General features: G+C 37.4%; 2 protein-coding genes across 2 annotated transcripts; both read left to right on the top strand.

The window, feature by feature from the left end:
- The first annotated feature begins 509 nt into the window (after positions 1-509).
- On the top strand, positions 510-13,325 carry LOC125860841 (protein MODIFIER OF SNC1 1). The gene is made up of 10 exons (XM_049540869.1): positions 510-742; positions 3,305-3,394; positions 5,209-5,289; positions 5,377-5,421; positions 5,612-5,984; positions 7,900-8,002; positions 8,560-8,640; positions 8,757-10,023; positions 10,095-10,362; positions 10,447-13,325. Exons 2-10 carry the CDS (start codon positions 3,363-3,365, stop codon positions 12,937-12,939), a joined length of 4,743 nt encoding a protein of 1,580 aa, XP_049396826.1. The 5' UTR covers positions 510-742; positions 3,305-3,362; the 3' UTR covers positions 12,940-13,325.
- Positions 13,326-14,333: 1,008 nt separating this feature from the next.
- On the top strand, positions 14,334-21,134 carry LOC125859283 (uncharacterized). The gene is made up of 5 exons (XM_049538984.1): positions 14,334-14,571; positions 15,068-15,151; positions 16,176-16,306; positions 19,417-19,860; positions 20,504-21,134. Exons 2-5 carry the CDS (start codon positions 15,125-15,127, stop codon positions 20,916-20,918), a joined length of 1,017 nt encoding a protein of 338 aa, XP_049394941.1. The 5' UTR covers positions 14,334-14,571; positions 15,068-15,124; the 3' UTR covers positions 20,919-21,134.
- Positions 21,135-21,266: the final 132 nt, after the last annotated feature.

The raw sequence follows: 21,266 nt of genomic DNA, 5'->3' as shown, positions 1-21,266 counted from the left end.
GTAGTGATCACAAATAGTATGACACCAATGACAATGGTGGTAGGTGTGGTGGCTATGAATAATAGTGATTAAAAGAGCTGACTGGTGGATAATGGTCGTTGTGATGACAAAAGTAATTAATGATAGTAACGGGTGATTATGGACAAAATAATGATGAAAATTATTCCCAGTACAAAAATATTAAAACTTTGTTTAATATAGTAAAGGTTAAATAAATATTTAAATCTTAACAATAATAAATAATTGTTCATATATTCATAAAGTGAAAACCGATGAGGTTCTACGAAAAATGAAAACATCTAGGAAAGAAACTTATTTACTCATCTTCCATCCATGAATCACGCGCGATGAGGTGAGAGTGAAAGTGAGAGAAAGAGTAAGAGTAGAGTGACGTAATAAATAAAAAGATTTATAATTATAGAAAAAAGATGAAGGTTAACGTGAATCCGAAAATGAACAGTGGACCCGTGTTAGTTTAATTAAAGACTTTACTCATCCTTTTATTTGGGTTTCAATCAAAAATCAATATTCCCCTTCTTCCTTATTCTCCCTTCTTCTCCACTTCCCCCTTTTCTCTCTGTTCTTCTCCTTCGATCTCTTTCCCCTTTAAATCCAAAAAAAATTACTAACAAATTCACACACACTCACCATCGCCTCTCTATAATACACAAATACACTTATATTTACCTGTTGCAGATCGGAGCTTCTCGCAGATCCGATTCAATTCTTTTTTTTTCTTTTGGTAAGCTCTATCGGTGGCTCTTTCTTACAAAAACATGATTTTTCGGCATTCTCTCGTGTTTATCATGATTTTAAGATATTTTAATGAAATTAAGAAAAAAAATTTGGATTCTAGGGTTAGGGGAATTAGGAATATGGATATTTACACTATGTGTTTCATCGAGTGCGCTGCGTTTAGGGAAAAAAGATTGAGTCTTGAGCTATGTGCATTGTGTAACTACTCTGTAATTGCACTGAATTTCGTGGAGGTAAAGGTTTGGTTTTAAGAATTATTTTTTTGTGTGTTCTAGGCGTCATTGTTGTGGGTAATGGGACAGTGTTTTTCGTTTAGATGTGTAAATTAATCTATGGCTGCAATTGGAAAAAAGGGTTGTTGGTAGGAATTTGATGGGGTTTCTAATTACACTGTAGTAACATTATTGCACAGTAAAGTATTAGGCTTTATGCAATGAGAGGATTGTATTCTTTGTTTAACGTGATAATAGCTGAAGGACTAGGCTTTACAGGTAAAATTATGTTTATGTGGAGATTTCTATTTGTAGCTTGGCCATTAGTTTTCACTAGCAAGGGTTTTCTTTCCTTGCTCTTTTGCTTGTTATGGGACCCAACTTCCTTATGTTTTCATCGAAGGGGGAAAAAGGAAGAAAAGAAATAAAGTGCAAGATAGAGTTAAGTTTAATTGAATATGCGGTTAATCTAGTTTGGAGTTTCTTTGATTTTGACATATTCTGTTTTTTTGTTAGTATGCTGTTCTTCACATGTATGTTCAGAGTATCTCAAGTAAGACTTGTATTATATACCTCAAAACTTTCTAAATGTGATGTTAATGATTTTGTACAATTCACTTGCTTGGAGTTTCTTTGATTTTGACGCCATAATTGCAATGAGAAGGCAACATACTCCAAACAACACTGTATTAAGCTGGTTAGTAGTGAAGCCAATCATCTAGTTGAGAGAAGTTCAGCCAGTTTTACTTGATACTTACTGGCTTTTAGGAATTAATATGTAATTTAAGGAATAAGCCTGTCATCACTTGTTTCCCCAAAGTTTTATGCAAGGCATAGTTAAGCTTAGGAAAGGTATGCATTATGTAGCCAGAGATGGGAGGCAGTAAGACATGCTTTCCCCATTCATGTGCATGTTGTGGTGATATTGTATCATCTCGTTCCACTGCCTGGAATAAACTCATGTTATATATAGATTTCTGAAGGAATTATCTTGAAAAATTTCTAAAGCAAAATTGAGTAGAGATAAAAAAAGTGGCTAGATCGATCTCCTATATCCTCCTATGTTGTTTCTGACTTTCTGTTACATATTTTGCTGTAAGATGTTAATTTATTTGTGGAAACAGAGGGAAGTATGCATTGAAGCTTGGTTAGGGACCAAAACCATTATGTGGTTTCCATAACTGAATATATGTATATGTTAATCTATTTTTTACTAAAAAATAATAGCCATTGAGTTATGCTAGAAAATAGGAAAATAATTTACAGATGTGTCCACCGGGTTGATACAGTTGTTAATACTTAAAGATTGTTACTATGGTTAGTTTTTCTCTTATCTAGTTAACTTTTTGAGAATGACTTTTTCTCTTATCTAGTTACCTAATGACCTAAAATAGTTGTTTTCCTGGGAATATGCAAATACCTTTAGGTAATCTGAAAAGAATTTATAGTCGATTAGGCAGAGTTTAATTATCTTTACCTCAAAATTTAAAGCAATTACTATTGAGGTTAATGATTTTTGGAGCCTGTGGGTTATCAGGTAAAACAGTCCTTTCAGCCATCTTTTGGCATTTTACAATGATTACATTTGGTTTATGTGTGACAAGTGTTTTTTAATTCCTTAAACTCCATGTGCAGCCAAACATCCCTGGGGGGTGGGGTAATAATCAACCAATATTGTAGTATTGTACTTAAAAAGAAGGGAAAAGAAAAGATGATGTCATACCTGGATTTAATTATGTTTCATTTTCGTTTGTTGTTGTAACCACCATTGTACAGTAGTGTAGTTTTAATAAAAGTTAAGTTTCTCTTTGGAGATCCCATAAAAGGAAATTGTTTAGTGAAACTGTCTAGCCTGTTTGGCCAAAGCTTCTGGGAACCAAAAATGCTTATTTTAGTGAGTTGAAGTGTTTGGCCAAGTTTTTAAGGAAAAAGTAAGTGCTTTTGACTAGTAGCAGAGGCTGAAAAAAGTAGCTTCTTTCCGGTAGCTTGGCCAAACGCAAATTGATGCTCTAATATTGACAAAAGTGCTTTTCAAATTGATTAGCTAAAAACAAATTGCTACTTACCAAGTACTTTCCGAAAAACACTTTTCAGTATAAGCAGATTCTGAAGGCTTGGACAAACATTCCATATGTGTTTTTTGTCACCACTTTCCCAAATCCAATTGATTTGGGCATCAGCTAACTCTAAATCATATGTACACTGTTTTCCATGAAGTAGAAATTGTGTCTGAAGTTTCTGGTGTAACGTTTCATCTTGAAAATATTTTGGTATCAGTTCTATTAATTTGTTGACTTTTGTTAATAGAAAGAGGTGCTGTTGCAAATATTTTCCAGATTCTAGCTGAATTAGGTTGTGAAGCTGTTTGGATGAACGTAGATCAATATTTGGATAATGACTTCAAATATGTTGGCAGGGGAGAGAAGGTAAGAATAGATCCTTCTTTCACAAGCATTTTTTTACTTTCCATAAATGCTCCTTATGTTGCTTTATTTGAGTTACGTTCTCCATTCTTAGTTAACTACATGCCTCCCTCTGTTATTTTGTTTTTAAAAAACCATTATAAGTCCAAAACTATACATTTTTTCATCTTTTTCTCTCTGGCCCTCTTTGTCTGTTATGCTGATTATGGACAAAATTAGACTATGAAAGTATTTCCTAATAGTCCTTTATATGATACTCTTTTTTTTTATTTTTTATTATGACCGTGGTCCTTTATATGATACTCTTTCATTTTGTGATGTTCCAAGATGATTGACAGTATCCCATTTTTATACAACTTTCAATTCATTAAGTGGTCGTTCGACCATGAAAACAAAAGAATATTCACTTTATTTGGAATTTTCAAAAGTTGGAGTTCTGTTTGACCATACTTTTTGCAAAGAATATTTAGAATTTGAATGTTTTTTTTTCCTTCTAAACATGGTGTATACCCCCAAATTTGTAAAAACTAGTAAAATCGCCAAACTTGACTAATTTATTTGAAAAACCCAAATTTTCTTTAAAAGAGTAATGTCTCATAATGGATAGTTACATAATGTCATAGATTAAATCCATTAACGAGCTACTACATAATATTAGAAATGTTAGTTCACTTTATTTGAAATTTTTGAAATTGGAGCCGTAGATGGAATTGTATTTGGTTATAGTTTTTGCAAATAATATTTTATTGTTTAAATGAACTGTTCCTAAAAACATGAAATATATTATTAAATGGGGTTATTTTTATAAATTAAAAAATTTAGGGGAAATTTGAAAAAAAATAAATAGTAAAAGTGAAAAAAGTGAAACAAGGTTTTGGGTGTTTTCTAAATCCATTTTCAAGCCCACTGATTTTCAAATAAAGTGAAAAAAAAAAATCTGGAAGAAAGAACAAAATTCTCATGGCCATAACTTTTCAGGATCAATAACTTTTCAATGATCACATTTAAGATTCTCTTACACAATCACTAATCTTATATGTAAGTGAAATCGGCATCTTAAAATTCGTCCTTGTCAAATACTGTCAAATAAATAGAATGATGGAGTAGGTCAATTTCTAAAGTGGTTTATATATTGGAAATATGTCGCTTCAATGGCCAAATATTGTGAAGAAGGTTTTTATGTTTGTTAACGTGTTTAATGGTGCAGACCGGTAGCATTGGTTTTTTTTGATCAAGTATTGAATATATTAGGTCAGAAATGCAATGCAATGTAGACCAACCAATTTGAGGAGGATCTCATATTCTTCTTTTCGTGATCCGAATTTCCTTGTTAAGTTTTGCGTTCCAAAAGCCATAATTCTCTTTTACGAAGATTCCTTTGCACAAGCTGTTCTCTCCAAAAAATTTGGTATTGTTGTTTGCTTAAATTCCAAATATTCTACATGTTTTTAGGAAAACTATGATGCTTGTGGATTTCTCTAGTTAGGGGCTAGAAATGAGCTCCAGTGCGACATTTTCAGTTTATTGAACAATTGTTGTAAAAATTTCTCAAAAGGTGATGTTTCAGTGGTGTGGCATTAAAACTTAGGAATATATTGTAAAGCCCTTTTTTGGGATCAAAGTGGAAAGTTTCTAAAATTTTTGCTTTGATTTCTACGACAATTAACCTTTTTGTATTTTGTTATAGTTTATGGTGTTATCAAATTGCTAAGTTATTATTAGATTGTGTTACATACAATGAAGTTGGTATGATGACATTGCTTTACTGGTGTGGTTGTGTCATCTCCTTAAGTTGCCCTTTAATTCCATCATTATAGGTGGGTTTCTGCAAGAAGAGGTGGCATGACTGTCCTTGGAAAAGTGGCTGTCCCAAAACCATTGAACTTACCCAGTCAGCGGTATGAAATATTGGCTGATTTGAACTTTTGGTTTTTTGATCTAATTATAGGTGTTTCTAAAGTTGTATGTACTTAAATCTTTTGAAGGTTAGAGAACCATGGTTTGGACCCAAATGTTGAAATTGTTCCCAAGTGAGTACCTGCGTTCTTTTTTAATTCTTATTTTCTTTTCAAGCCCTTCTTATATTGGTGTCTGCCTGCCCCTGGCATTGGCACTTTTGTGCGATACTTATTTGGGTTTGCCTTCCTTGGGGAGAGCTGTCTGGTATGTGTTGTTTCTTTGTTGATTTGATCTAGGCCCTTCTTTCCTCTTTTGACATAGGGGTACATTGAGCTGGGGTAGCCGTACATCTTCCTCTACCTCAAATCCATGGGGTTCCTCAACACACTCTCCAAATGCTGATGGTGGATCAAGCTCACCAAGTCATCTTAGATCACGCCCTTCATCTGGGAGTGGCACTCGACCTTCAACTGCTGGTAGTGATAGAACACAAGAACCTACAACTAGTGCATGGGGTACCAGTTCTAGGCCTTCGTCAGCTTCTGGGCCATTATCATCAAACAAAGTACCATCGACATTGGCACGGCCACACAGTGCAGAGACAAGGCCCGGCAGCTCGCAGCTTTCACGTTTTGCTGAGCCTGTTTCTGAACATCCATTAGCATGGGGAGCAACAACCACCGCAGAGCGTTTGGTACGTAGTTTGTTGCTATTTGATGTTCTGTTCCCTTTGTGATGAATATCTCTTAGGTGTTCTTTTGCCAAATGTCTTTTTTTTTTGGGGGTGGGGGGTGGGGTAAATAATATATTGTACAAAATGCTCTAAGCTATTGCAACAAAATTACAAGTTGTGCAAATCAGCTATTGTTTCTAAATTCTGGATTGAGAGCTAGTTTGCACCAAAAAGCAATCAACAGAAGACATCTAAGTTTTAAGGCTCTGTATGTTTCTTCTATTGCCCTGAAAAATTCTGGTATTTCCTTCTAACCAAACTGACCACCAGATAACTTGAGGAATAGTGTTCCAGGTCTTTTGAGCTTTCCTTCACAGACCCTCCCTGGTCCAACACTTCAACATTTCTGTAATGGAGTTTGGCATGGTCCAAGACGTACCAAATATTGACAAAAAGAAATTCCATAACTGACTTGTAACCTTGCAATGCGAAAAAATGTGGGTGACTTCTTCAGATTGTTCTTCACATAATGGACATCTGCTGCACAATTGAAAACCCTTCTTTTGGAGATGGTTTTGTGTGAGGCATGCCTCCTTAGCCGTTATCTAGGAGAAGCAAGAGACCTTAAAGCACAGGCGTATCCTGAATTTTGAGGGGATGGGTGCACTATTACGAAAAGGTGGATCTACGATATAAATTTTACCGGTTTGACCTAGGTTCTTATCACTGACCAGTTAAACCTTTTAAACTTATAGGTCCAAAATTAATTCGTATATATATATTCCGTGTCGAAGGCATTGAGATCGGTTGAACCCATTGACAGTATGCTATATCATCAAATACAAATAGTTTTAAATACACATTTGGTTTAATTATACAAAAAGTTCATAGTGCTAAAAAGTTGAGGAATTTCCAACGTGACAGTCTTGAAAATTTTGAAAGATCAAAGCAAAATATAAAAGTATCAATTCAAACGCCAAAAGTGCTACCAATAATCACTTATAGAGGTGTTACACAATTTTAGTAAGAACAAAAACAAGATATATATAAGTTTTAAATTTCTAACCTCACTTAGAGCAATGCACCCAATCATCATTATATAATACTTTGAGCATGGGCTCACAAATCTTTATTTAAGTATTTTTAAAAAAAATATAACACTACTATATATGATCTTGGGAGGGGAGCATGGGTTCACGTGAACCTGAGGAACCCCCCCTAGATACGCCCTTGCTTTAAAGGTGCCATGTTGTACCCTTTTTTTCCCAAGGCTCAATAGTTGTTGCTAAAATTCAGAATACTGCAACAACTTTTTACTGGCAAATACCCTTGGAATGACCCTTCCAACTGATAGTGTCTATTTTTTTGTTATCCAAAACAATGTTGCTTAGCATTTGAAGCGAAATACATGACCTCTCCATTTCCCAGTCATTTGTGTTCCTTCTAAAACTCTAACTCCGCCTTGCGATGTACAAAAAATCTGCGAGTGTCCAACTGTGGCTGTGTTGATAGTTTATAAAAAGCCAAGAAGTGGTCTTTAAGTGGCGAATGACCCAACCGAGTGCCCCACGTATTTTGTCAAATATCTTTTGTTCCTATTGTGCTTCCTCTGTATTTTGTTTTTAAGGGACACAGAGTGAGAGTAAGAGGAGTGAGTTTTCCTTTTCTCGCACTTGATTTTAAAATTTTATTTCTGCAATCTAATAGTTAAAGGAGTTAATCAGTTGAGGTAAACAAATGGGAAGGTCTACAAGAAAATCACCATGCTTGTGTTAAGAAGATTGTTCTGTAATTATATACAGAATTATTGATGTTCTCTTCATATTTTTCTTCTATTTTATTCCTCTCTATTCTGTAATTCTGCTCGTTCTCTCTTTTCTTCCCCAGATAAAAATTGTCTCACTGTGCTGATTGGTGAGCTTAATTGTACATACAGGGAGTACTGTCATCTAAGAATGAAGGCTTTTCTCTGGCTTCTGGGGATTTTCCAACTCTTGGGTCGGATAAAGATGCTTCTGGGAAGACTACCGAGTCACAAGGTGACTGCTGGTGCCTTAAGATACATGGCATAATGTCTTTTACTTGTCTACTGCATTCCTTTTTGTTATCTTAGGGTGTGTAAGTACTATCCGCTCAACCCATATATCATTGTTATACTATGCTTTGTGGAATGATATGTTTTCTTTAAAATGAATTTGTACTTAGACAATAGATTTTTTCATTTCATCTTTACTGGTTTCTTTGGCAGTTTATGTACTTGGAGTTTAGAACTTATGATTTTGCTGGCAATTATTAAGAACAGGCCATGTTTGTTTAAATCTTCAAAACATCCCTTTCTAGGGATGCCATAAACTGTAGTTAAAACATTATAATTCTTTCCTTTGTTCAATCCCCTCACCCCTTCAACAACACCGACGTCTCAATACCTAGAATCCCATCTCCCCCTAAACCCTAGGAAAAGGAAGAAAAAAGGAAAAAAGGAAAAAAAGAAAAAATATTTTAGCAGTGTTTATCCTGTTGCTGGAATGAAACCTTGCCAGATTATTTTGTTGGGATTGCTCTCTTAACTGATTGCTTGTTCATTTTCTTTTGATAGATCATGGTTCTTGTAGCCGTCCTAGCTCAGCTTCTGGCAAAGTAGCACAGCCCCTAGAGAAGACAATTGCTTCTCACTCAGGTTTGTGTATTTTGTTGAAACTTTTAAGTGATCATTACTTGGTACCCTCGTCAGTTGCTACAGAAAATTCGTGGAATATGCTTTCTGATGCTGGTAGGGTAATTCTATGAGTGCAGATGTGAAGGGTGGATCATTTGATGCATGGAAAAGAGATGGTCGAAGTGCTGAGGATCCTCCTCAGCATGGTATGGAGAAATGGCAAGGGGATCCCCATCAGTATCACAGTCCTAATGTTCCACCACAGCATTTTGATGCATGGCGTGGTCCTCCTATGAATAGTCCAGCTGCTCTTTGGTATAGAGGGCCACCTGGAGGGCCACCTTATGGAGCTCCAGTTCCTCCTGGTGGTTTCCCAATTGAACCATTCCCCTACTTTCCACCCCAGATGCCGCCTCCTGCTATTGCAAATTCACAGCCAGGTCCTCCTCCAGGGCCTGGATCCAGAGGGCATCATCCCAGAGGTGGAGACATGTATAGACCCCAGATTGCTGATGCTTATATTCGTCCAAATATGCCATTTAGACCTGGTTTTTACTCTGGTCCAGTGGCCTATGAGGGCTATTTTGGACCGCCAATGGGTTATTGCAATTCCAATGAACGGGAAATTCCTCTTATGGGCATGCCTCCTGGTCCTCCAGTCTATAATAGATATTCAGGCCCAACGACTCCTGATCCGAGCAATTCTCATACCAGGATTGGTAGCCACGGTTCTAATACCAAAGCAATGCAAGAGGCACTGGAGTCTTCCCGTCCTGATGATGCTAAAGGACCCTTTAAAGTTCTTTTAAAGCATGATGCAAGAGATGAAAGAGAGACTTGGGAACATGCTGCACCCACCAATGGCCCATATCATGATAGAAGCTCTCAGAGATCATTGCAGAAACATGAGCGGGGAGGTGAGCATGGCAGTGAGAAGGAATTGCATTCGAGGAGAACAACAGGTAGTGGGAACTGTTATCCGCGTAGCTATGGTGATCGAGGAGGTGATTCTTCAGATACCACAAATGCAAATTCACTTGAAAGTGTAAATACAATGAAGGTAGCTGATGGCAGCTGGGCAAAGAAATCAGGGTATGTGGAATCCTCTGGTGGAGTGCCTCCATCTTCCTTGGCTCCTGAAAAGGTTTCAGCTCCTGCAGTGACTGCCAAAGATTCATCCTTGATGCAGAAGATTGAAGGTCTAAATGCAAAAGCACGAGCATCTGATGGACGCTTTGAAGTGCCTTATGTTTCATCAGAAGAGGATATGAATAAGTCACAACTGAATTCTAAGGTTACCAATTCAGTAAATGAAGCTAGAGGTGGTCTTATGTCATCGGAAAGAACTCATACTTCTGTAACCACAGGGAACAAGGGTGGTCATTCAATAGCTGCCATGTCGAGGTGGCTGTTTATATTGTGTGTGGTACTTCATGGATCTGCTATTTCCTTTACTAAAAACATCTCTCTTGCAGGAGGCCATATCACGGTGCGCAAACCAGAAATGATCATCTTGGTAAACCCAAAGTTGATAGTCATGATGATGGTTGGAGAAAGAAGCCTGTTGCAGCCGGCTCATCTGCTGTGGCTTCTGGAACATACTTAGAACCTGCTTCTAATGTTCATGCGTGTGAGTCAGGTCCACAAGTTGAGGCTGTTGAGCAAGCTTTAACTGATATAAGCGTGAGTGTTGAAAAAGAATCCTTGTCAGAATTGCATGATTCAGCAGATACCCAGGCTCAGGTAGTTTGCTTACTTTTACTCTTTAACTTTAGTTGTTTACTCCCTTTTATCTTATGTATATATATGCTACTTGTTTTCAATTAGCGCACAAAGATGAAAGAGTTGGCCAGGCAGCGTGCCTTACAGCTGCAGAAAGAAGAGGAGGAGCGAATTAAACAACAGAAAGCCAAAGCTCTTGCTAAATTAGAGGAATTGAATCGCCGTATGCAGGCAGGTGATGCTTTGTGTCAGAAGGCTGAAAAGGATTCGCCCGCTGATGTTATCAAGCAAGATCTACAAGGCTCCTCAGCTCCTGAAACAGTGGTGTCCACTGTCAAACCTCAAGCACGCAATGCAACTTTAGTAGCACACAGTGACGTAATTGATGCTAGTGGGCGCATGCTCAATAAAGACAGTGAGTATTTTAATCCACCTGTTGTGTTAGAATTCGGCACTTCTATTATGGTCCAGTCAGAAATAGCCATCCCACAACCCCAGGCTTTTCTATCCAAGCAAGATGCTAATAGGGTTTCTGCCTCTCATGGAAAAGAGACTTGTCAGTCGAGTGATGGGGGTCTCATCAGGCATAAGCGTACTAGCTTCAAGCAAAAGCCAAATATGACACCTAAGAATATCAATGAAAAATCAGTCCCTGTTTGCGTTACTGAGGTATCTAAAGACCCTACTGATATTATTAATAATGTTCAATCTACTGAGGCTCATGAAGTTGGCTTAAATGCTGAATTAAACATGGTCAATAATGCCAAGGTTGCGGTCGAGTCTTCTGTGCAGCCGAGAAGGAAAGGTAATAGGACCAACAAGAACAAGCAGAAGCTTGATGCTGTGCTGCCTCGCCCTGCCTCTCCATCACCGGTGCCAAATGATAGTAATCCTGTTAAAGTTCGTACTCAACAGGAGAAGTTGAATTCTGCTCAGTTGGTTCTAGATGTGAGCTCAAATCAGGCAGCAAGTAGTGACAATGTTGTGCAACCTTCTGACCAGAGTCCCCCTTTGCCTACAGAAGAAGGTCATGGTCGAGTAGTTAATCAATGGAAACCTCAGCACCCTCGGAGGACACAGAGAAATCAGCACTCTAATATTCATACTGATAAGTTTCAGGGAGGTGATACGGTTGTGTGGGCACCTGTGCGATCTCAAAGCAAAACTGAAGATGTTGCTGAAGCAAGTCAGAAAACTAGATCTAATTCCATTGGTCCTCTGCAGAGTGATAACGTGGTGCAGAGTAATTCAAAAAGCAAGAGAGCTGAAATGGAGAGATACGTTCCCAAACCGGTGGCCAAAGAACTTGCCCAGCATGGTAGTAGTCAACAGCCACTTTTGTTGTCAGGCAATTCTCCCGGTCCAGATGGGACAACTGGCAGGGCAGCATCTAGGCCTGAAAACGCTGGATGTTCTGTACCAACTGGATCTGCAACCGAGTGTTTTTCCATAGAGTCCAGGGATGGTGATGGAAAACACAATAATAATAAGCAAGGAAAAGCACATGGAGTGTGGAGGCAAAGGGGTTCAACTGAATTGGCATTGGACACCAGCAAGAACGATTGCAAGTCTTTGGATCAGACTCAATCTTTGAAGCCTGATGGAGATTCTCTGAGATATGAGTCCAAGTGTTCCAGTGAGTTTGATGTATCAGATGGTTGGAACATGCCAGATGATTTTGAAGGTCAACATACCACCATTCCTGTTGTACCAGATGAGGGAACTAGGGGTAAAGGAAAACGGTACCCTTCCAAGGGTCACAGAAGCACAGGAAATTTTGGGTATGAATACAAAAACAGTGTGGGGCCTCAGCAAAATCACACTCTGTCAGGTGCAACTGAAATAAACCAGATGGACAGAAGAGTTGCAGCAAAGGAAAGCCGTGGCGTGGGCAATCGCACTCCACCACATTGGCAGCCAAAGTCCCACATGCTTGCAGTTAATAATCAACATGAAGGTGTGTCTACTGGAGCCCAACATATTATTATGGAAGGCGATCGGGGAAATAAGAGAGATTATCATCATGATAAAGTTAGTATCCCCCTACGCAGTGAGAAGGAGAGCCGTAATATAGGTGCAGGTCAAGCAGATTCATTTTCATCTGAAGATAAAATTGTTTCAGAGGTGCCAAATGTTCGAAATCCGGATCCAAGAAGAGAGAGAAAGCCTGCTTCATTTAGGGGACGCCCCTACTCCCCTAACCAAGGTCCTGTTGTCAAAGCTGAATCAGCTCCTGCTGAAAGTGCCGAAGCTGTGCAAGAGCGGAGCAACTCAGGTTTAAGGAGGAATGTAAACCAAAACAATCGTTCTGTCCGGACCCAGGAATCTCATGGAGATTCGTTCTCGGGTAAAGATAATCGGCAGCACAACACCTCCAGCGGTCGAGAAAGGCAGAGGAACAACATGCATTATGAGTACCAGCCAGTTGGGCAATACAATAATAGCAAACCAAGTAATTTTGAAGAGGCAGCTGATGGTTCTCACAATGTTGACCAAAAAAGATACAGAGAGAGGGGTCAGGTTCAGTCGAGGCGCGGAGGTGGAAATTTCCATGGTAGGCAAGGTGGATATGGTAGAGTAAATGCCAATTATGATTGATGGGGAGGGTCAAAATGCGGTTTTAGGTCTTTTAGCTTGTGATGAACCGCAACCTTACCAGATAGTCTCGTCTTTGTTTGACGAGATATCTGGTGGTGCAGTTTTAGGTGATAGCTTTTGTCATGGTAGAAGAGAGAAGTTGTTGCCCAATGTGACACGGGTGAGCTGGACTAGGGCCTGGTTTGGCCACATGGTTTTAGTAAAAGTAATGTGTTTGGTGCAACTCTTAAGTGCGATGGATGTTATGAGAGGTGTAATTAATTTGAAGAACATTTAAATTGTTGCCCATTTTCTCAGCAGAGGAATGAATGTCTATGCATATGGAGCATTGTAAGTTACTATTATATTTTTGTATTATCAGAATCTAGAGGTGAAGCTTTTTCTCCATCTCCTTTGCTATTTTATTTAGGTGGCGCAAATACCTTTGAATCCAATACTCAACAACTCTTGAAACTTGTACAGACAGTTGTACTTGCATGTTGAAACACATGGTAAAGAAGAAAGCTCCCATAACGAAACAGAAAATCCTCTCGTTATACATTGTAAACTATTTTAAACTCTTGACTATTTGAGGTAAAATACACGACATATAGTTTGCTCTGTTAGGTAGTTTTCTCTACCACTCTTTTATCATTAGCAACATGTGCAAAACGTTTGTTTGGTTAAATGACCCATCCATCGCTTAATCACTGTCCTTGTTTGGATGATTGTTATACGTTGTATCGTATTGTTAGTTTAAGCAATGCTTGTTTTGATTGTTGCTTCTATTATATCGCTTAAATTCATAGTAAGGTAACGATGAAAAAATCGACTGATTTGGTGTGATTGCGTTGTTAACTGCATTTATTTATTATTTAATAATATTTCAATCTTTTACTCTAACTGTAGCTCTACTACGTATCCTATTTTTCTAGTACGTTTATCATTCAAATTATGAGTGTGTGGATATTATACAATGACGGAGAGTGATACAATGTATCCAAGCAATGTATTCATTAAAACAATACAGTACGATACAATACACCATAATATAATATAATACAATACAATACATTATGAAACGATACGTAACAACCATCCAAAGTGTAATACTACTATTTACTAGAATACGATAATATATAAAAATGTTATTTATAAATATGCATTCTAAGGTTGACATAATCGTTAATGAAGTGAAAATTATGAGAGATTAGAGTCGAGGGGTAACAAGTGTCTACTGAATTTTCTCTTCTTTTTTTTCCATCTTTTGATTGGAACAAAATGAATGAAAAAATTGTAATGAAGTGAGTCTGAATAATTACCAATATTTTTTTTTCTGGTTATAAAAATGACAAATATTTAATTTTAAATAACAGAACCGACTTTATACTTTTTAAAATAAAAATAATACCTGTAAAATTATTTATTGAAAAATCGAAATAGTCCCTGAAAGAACCCTAATTTCACCATTCTGACCCTTTCTCTTCTACTATTTCCCCTATCCGAAATCTCACCTTCTATCTCTCCCTTTCTGAAAGCATTGTTATCTGAAGAAACAGATAAAGCTTTTCTTTTCTCCTCGGAAAAGCAATTCGTCACCGCCAAAGTCGCCGGAGAAACCCTTGTATAGGTTACACGTATTTGTCTTGCGCTGTAAGTAGTCATCTTCTTCAATACTACCGCAAATTTGTGTTTATATATTCTTATTGAGCTGTGAATTTTAGTTTTGAAATGGAATTGTGGTGCCGAAAGAGGTTGAAGTTGGAATTGCGTTGAGCTAGTTGGATATATATGAAACCACTTTAGTATTCCCCTTTTAGGGAATGAATTATAACCTCTTTAATCTGTTTCTTGGGAAAGGGGAAAGTATGTTTTTTATTTATGTTTGCAAGGATTTAATCTATACTTTAATGTATGGATAATCTTCGTATTCCTATTATTGCTTGTCTTTTTATTTCGTTGTTTCTTAAAAAATATATCTTTGTGGGTGGGTGCTGTGTGGCGTCCATTTTCTTTGATTGTCTTGCTCTCTATGATACTTCATGAAATTTGGGTTGAATTTGTGAGTTTTCTGGTTTTCTGTTCTACCAGCAATCGAGATATATATCTTTGTGTTGTGATGTGTCCCTATACTATGTTGTTATTGTAGCTCTAGGGGAAGTAATGATCTTGCTTGCTAGATGATTGCACGTGCAAGGTGGAGATAATGGCATTGGCAACCCATCAATTGCAGGTAAATGGACAATGATTCAATTCCATTGCCAGATAAATATAGTTTCCATGGCATGTTTTGTAAGCTGGAAGTAGGAAATCTCTATTTGATTTATTGGACTTGAAGTCCATATCATTTTTATATGGTGCAGTTTTCTCTATATTAATGAAAAAAGTTTCTACGCATTGCCTACTACGCATTCTCTGAAGCTAGATTTTTGTGATCTTGTTCAGTGGAACTCTCTTACACCTGTTAATAGTGTTGACTTGTTTTTGGACTATGTTAGCTCCTTAGTTTTAGCATAGGCATACGTGTACTGTTGCTGAAAATGTATTTTTTTGTCTCTTGTGCTGGAGCTAATAGATTTTGTATCTTTTGTAATTTCGCATCTTCTTGATGCCCCTGCAATGAAAATATCTAACTTTATAAAACAAATGTTCCTATGAATTGCCCCTACCCTCTAGGAATTGTTCCCTAATTAGATGATGAAATTTATGAATAGTTTCTTTGTTTTTAATGGCATGACAATCCTGTAGAGCAGCTGGCTTTGTTTGTTCGGAATGCAAGCATTGTAATTTAATTGTCACACAGGAGATTAATCGATGTTTCTTCCTGTAGATAAAGATTTCTGTCGTTTGATGTTAGTGCTCTGCCTTGGTGATTAAGCTGTTGTACTCTGCTTAAATCATGTTCATTTTAAATTTTAACATTCATCTAAGTAACGAGATTCAGAGTCAGTTGATAAGTTCATAAACGTGGTTTCATTTTTTGTCTGACTTACTTACTCAAGTACTTCATCTACATCAAGTTTCCTGTCCGTGTTGACGATGTCGGATGTACTTTATGTGAGAAAGTTGGGTCATACAATCATTTTGCTGCCATTTTCCGAGTTCAATATTTCATCATATAATGATTGTGATTATTTTTAATAGTGGCTAATAGGAGAAATATTATCTTACTGTCTTTTTCTGTTTGCTGAAGAAGTGTCTCCATTGATGCCTGCAATTTCCTCAATTGTATTAAGTAGACATGTTTTTACTTGTAGGGTTCTTATAGAACATGTCCTTTGAGTCCATCTTCTTGGACTACTGGGAACAAATTGAGACATTCTGTAACAAAAATTCCCATTGGCCAGAAAGATAATTTCATCTCACTGAAGTGCAAATCCTGTTTGAGGTATAATCTTGTATCCTCCATTGACCTTTTGTTCTTGGTGCGCAATTTATGTTTGCATTTATGGTCTTAACTTTTGCAGTCCTGTTCAGCTTTTAATAATGACATCACAAAAAAAGAAGCTATTAAATTCAAGGAGTTGGTGATGATAGACTAGTCTTCTCTTTTGATTGAGCAGTTATATGAAGATTCTTTTTTGATCAAGTATAAGGTTTTATTGATAAAGGCAAAAGGCCAACTTGGCCGTATACAAGGGGTATACCAAAAAAGGAGGAGCCTACAATATAAAGATTTTATTTAGAAGTAATAAAAGAAATATTTAGCTCTTTTTCTATGATTTTTCTGAAGAAATAAACATAGTAAAGCTTTTGGTCTGTCCAGTCAGATGTAAATATATAACAAAACTCACAACAACATACAATGTAGTCTCGTAAAGTGGGGCCTGGGGAGGGTAGAGTGTACACAAACCTTCCCCCTACCTCAGAGGTAGAATGATGACTGTTTCCGATCGACCCTCGGCTTAAGGGAATAAGAAACTAGATAACAGTGTAAATATATAATAAACCCTTGGTCAATTAATTACTCCATGAAGAAATTCTTGCTTCTTGCTTCCTTTTTGGCTGAAGGCTGTAATGGATAGGGTTGCACAAAGCATGTAGAAAAATGAGAGATAGAAAAGACTTTGTAGATGTTCTCTTCTTAAATTATAAAAGATTGTATGCTGATATGAGTTCAAATTGGAGAGCTCAAACCCAAATCTGATGAAATCCTGGATGAAGAAAATATAAATCTCACTGTTGAAACTAGCATTCTTTCCCACGGGATAGGAAATGGTGGTGAACTGGAAGAGCTTTAGTTTTCATTATCACTTATTAGTAATCTTGTGGAGTTGCTATTTATTTATTTTAATGACTGAGAAATCCCTGAGGGACAGTGGCTCACGGTTCGAAACTTAATGGATAATGGACTGAGGACTCATCCCTCTACCCTTCTCCACCTAAATATTATGCATTTTTATGTAGAAGAGTTTGAATGCATCTAACCCATACATCTTATCAGACCTAAGTCCTAGGGGCTTGTGCAGTTGCTATATATTTTTTTATTCTCTTGGTGTTAATTAAGACATGTTCTAAGGCACTGAGAATGGATTGAAAGATCAGAGTACAAATCCTCCCCCAACCTAATTGCGTTGATTTTGAAACAAAGATCCGACCTGATCTATCCAAGCAGCAGTCACCTATGCAGCAATCCATGGAGATGATCTATTGTTCTTTGATTATTGTCATGCAATCATCTTGTATATGAGAAGGATAGCACTATAGATTTAGAATATAATTGATCAATATGCCTATGCTGATGCCGTTTCCACCCTTCTTACTGTACATATCTCATGGTTGTAGTGTGATAAAGTTGAGAAAGGGAGAGGGGGCTGATGGCATTTGTTTTTGTGGGAAAGAATATGGTAGTACTTTTGATCACTTCTTCAGTCTCGATGTTGGTGACCCCTTCTCAACTGTACTCCATAATTGGTTCCTCAAATTCTTCCCTATGGTTATGGAACTGCAGACTTTCTTAATTGAACTTTTAATCAGTTTTTTCCTTTTCATTTACCTATAAATATGTGTGTGTTCTCAGTTTTTCAGATAAATTTCCTTATTTTCACTTCCATATATTTCCATTAATATTAAAAAAATTTGCCACCTAACTCTGAAAGAGCAACCTTTTCATCATTTTTTTTTTTGATAAGATAAGTGGTATTAATAACAGGATCAGGAAGATGCAAAATTTACAAGATATGGCATTTGAGCTTACAAAAAAATCTCTGGCTAACTATACAAACTATCTAAGCCAGAGCTAATGAGTTAGTAAAATCTTGAAGTTGTTCTGCATTAACAGCAGGATACAAGTTGGTCCAACTAAACAAATTTTCAGTGCACCTAGTCTTCAAAATGCCTAAAGCAGTTGACTCTCCATCAAACCATAGACTCCAACTCTCATATGCATCCTTAACAGTGAGGGGTGTGGTCCAATGCATCCTTAACAGTGAGGGGTGTGGTCCAATGCATCCTTAACAGTGAGGGGTGTGGTCCAATTGATGCCAGAGAGACAAAAAAGCATGCTCNGTTGGTCCAACTAAACAAATTTTCAGTGCACCTAGTCTTCAAAATGCCTAAAGCAGTTGACTCTCCATCAAAACATCTCTTGTTCCTCTCTAACCAAATACACCAAAAAATACAAGCAGGTATCATAATCCAGATCTTCTTGATGGCTTTGTCAACTTTCCATAGACTCCAACTCTCATATGCATCTTTAACAGTGAGGGGTGTGGTCCAATTGATGCCAGAGAGACAAAAAAGCATGCTCCATAATTCTGAGGCCACCTCACAATGAAGAAGAAGGTGTCTGGGGTCTCTGCCTCGTTTTTGCACATATAGCATCTGTTTGGGAATTGGATTTTTCTTTTCTTTTCATCATTCCTTAATACAAAACTTGAGTTTGCTTTCTCTTACTGAGTTCCTGTCATATTTTTAACTCTGATCTGACATATCAGATACTTATTTACCATCTACACTTGAATGTCAATGGTACCAAGTAACCTGATTGATAACAAAAAACATGGCGGCCTTCAGTTAAGTATCTGCATTGACGCCTACATGCTGAAGGTAGGTCTTCATCTGTGCTAGACAAATTAGGAGTTGCCAAGCCATCTGTCAAGTTTTCTGTCAGGCCTTTGGAGGGTTAAAGAAAATCAGAGGTCTCTGCGTTTAGCCTGGTGATAGGTTGATTCATTCCGTATAGAATTTCTCACTGTAGGTTTCTGCCAAGCAACAACCTCTAAAATAATAAAGTAATTTTTTTAAAAAAAAGAATTGCCATTTCTACTGAGGGCCACTTCTACGTGTTCAATTGCCCAGAAAGATGCTTCCCTAGTGTACATATTGCACGTGTGCAGTATGAAATCTGGATTACTGATTTTCATTTGTGTATTTGGTCGTCCAAGATATTTCCCTCTTTGGACTGTTTTATGAGTTCATATTAGTTATTCTAGATTGTATTAAGTCTGTTTTACGCATGAGGCTGCATATGTGATTGATCAGATAATTTGATTCCAGAATAGGGGCTCCTTTCATCCTTAAACCAAAAGGAAAATCCTTGAAGATCTCCGCTTTCAAGAGCAACAGCCAAAATGAGTCTGGAGGCAGAGTCAGTGGGTCAAAATCGCTGAAGAGCTCAGTAAAACTTTCTTATGTGCCACATGAGAGTGAAGAAACCTCTGTGGAATCTCCAAGGGCACAGAATGTTCCCATTTCTTACTCTGCGGAAGCAGATGAGACTACAAATTATTTTGCCAAAAATATATTTAAGAGCTGGTTAACATTGTTGCGTACACCTTCACCAAACCAAGTTACAAATGAAACTGTGGAAGAGCCATATACCATGGAAACTTCAGAAACACAAAAGATGGTACAAGAGAAAGAAAGAGTTCATGTCTTAAAGGCTGTCTGGTGCTTCTTTCTGAGTCTGGATGCAACAATAAAGATACCTGTATTGACATTGTAAGTATCGTTAGTCTCAATATCTTGTTACTGTGTGTCCTTTTACTACCTGTTTTGTCCGTACTCTCTCTCTATGTTTATATGTTTTTTCTGTCAGATCTTTATTATCTTGAGTTTGGGGGAGTGTCTCCCTGTTGTGTGGTGTTTCATTCTACTTGATATGTTTCTTCACCCATTGATTTTTGGGTTTTGAGATGTTACATGGACATTCGACATGTCTTCTGCAATCTGTCTGTTAATAGTGGATGGGGGTACAATAGGAAGGGGTATGTTGATGGTGGAAGTGAAGTTCCCTTTTGCACCAATTTGTGTACAGGTTTTCTTAACGAGTTCAAATATTTCCTTACTATGTGCAAACGATCTGCTATTTTGGTTTAAAATGGAGCTCCTGAGCATTTTGTTTTTAAAAGTAAAAGAATGTCTCTTCCATTCAAAGAATGGAGCTCTGAGCATTCTGGACTTTATGTCTGTGAACAGAAAATTGTGGCTTTGCTATTATGTCTCTTGTTATTTATCCAAAAGTTGCAAAATGTTTTTATAGTAAAGCATTAAATTTAAGGAATAGAATGGCTCTGTTGTTTTATAGCTTTCATTGTGATCCTGCATGTTAGATGTTTACACTGCCTATTCTCTCACTTTGCAGTGTTCCCCTGTATCTTGCTGTTACTTTAGTATATGGAGCAGAAGTATCTAAAGAATTGACCCCTCTCTGGATTCTTGGACCATTGATTGTTGCTTTGTATGTTAAGATGCTACGGGGAATTTGTGCACTCTATGTATTCAGCTTCAAGCAGACGGTTAATGTGGTCAAGAACTTGCCTACGTATTCCCTATTAGCTTATGACTATATTGTTCGTGGGAAGCTTAAAGAAGATATTAGAATGCGTTTATTGCAACCATTCATAGATATAAAGAACTTGGACTACAAAGAGGCAGCAAAAAGAAAGGCAAAGGATATAGAAGTCTACTTGGTGGAGAAGTACCTGGACTTTGTTGAATCGATATGGCCATATTACTGCAGAACTATCAGGTTTCTGAAGAGGGCAAATCTAATCTAGGTCTAAGACTATTGTAATTTTGCAAATATTCTGTCAACGGAAAAGCACATTCAAATGCGGAATATTTTTTTGTTTAGTCTTCTCCTTTACTTCTTTTTGTATAATTTTTTGTAAGCAGTGCCTTAGGAATTGTCTGTTGAGAATTCCCAGTTTGGGCTGGGGTTCTCCTTTGAGAGCAGAAAGACATGTTTATGTAAAACTTAGTTGACATGTGAAGTAAGTTGCATGCGTTTTTGTTGTGGACGTGTTGGTCTTTTAACTCGTCAAGTCCGAGTCTGCAGCTACTTCCTCAGTTCTCCCAGATTGACAGATTCAGCTGCGACATTGAAGTGGTTAGTTGTTTGCATA

This window comes from Solanum stenotomum, chromosome 3 (assembly GCF_019186545.1).
Source record: "Solanum stenotomum isolate F172 chromosome 3, ASM1918654v1, whole genome shotgun sequence".
NCBI lineage: Eukaryota > Viridiplantae > Streptophyta > Magnoliopsida > Solanales > Solanaceae > Solanum > Solanum stenotomum.
Note: the sequence above shows the minus strand (reverse complement) of the source record. Positions and strands in the feature narration are given on the sequence as shown.

What these genes read in the sequence shown, in the direction of transcription:
- LOC125859283 (XM_049538984.1), top strand. Translation starts at nt 15,125, where the DNA reads ATGGCATTGGCAACCCATCAATTGCAG. An exon ending in TGGCAACCCATCAATTGCAG is followed by an intron (nt 15,152 to 16,175) that starts GTAAATGGACAA and finishes TTTTACTTGTAG; the next exon opens with GGTTCTTATAGAACATGTCC. An exon ending in AAGATACCTGTATTGACATT is followed by an intron (nt 19,861 to 20,503) that starts GTAAGTATCGTT and finishes CTCACTTTGCAG; the next exon opens with TGTTCCCCTGTATCTTGCTG.
- LOC125860841 (XM_049540869.1), top strand. Translation starts at nt 3,363, where the DNA reads ATGACTTCAAATATGTTGGCAGGGGAGAGAAG. An exon ending in ATGTTGGCAGGGGAGAGAAG is followed by an intron (nt 3,395 to 5,208) that starts GTAAGAATAGAT and finishes CCATCATTATAG; the next exon opens with GTGGGTTTCTGCAAGAAGAG. An exon ending in TCAATAGCTGCCATGTCGAG is followed by an intron (nt 10,024 to 10,094) that starts GTGGCTGTTTAT and finishes TCTCTCTTGCAG; the next exon opens with GAGGCCATATCACGGTGCGC.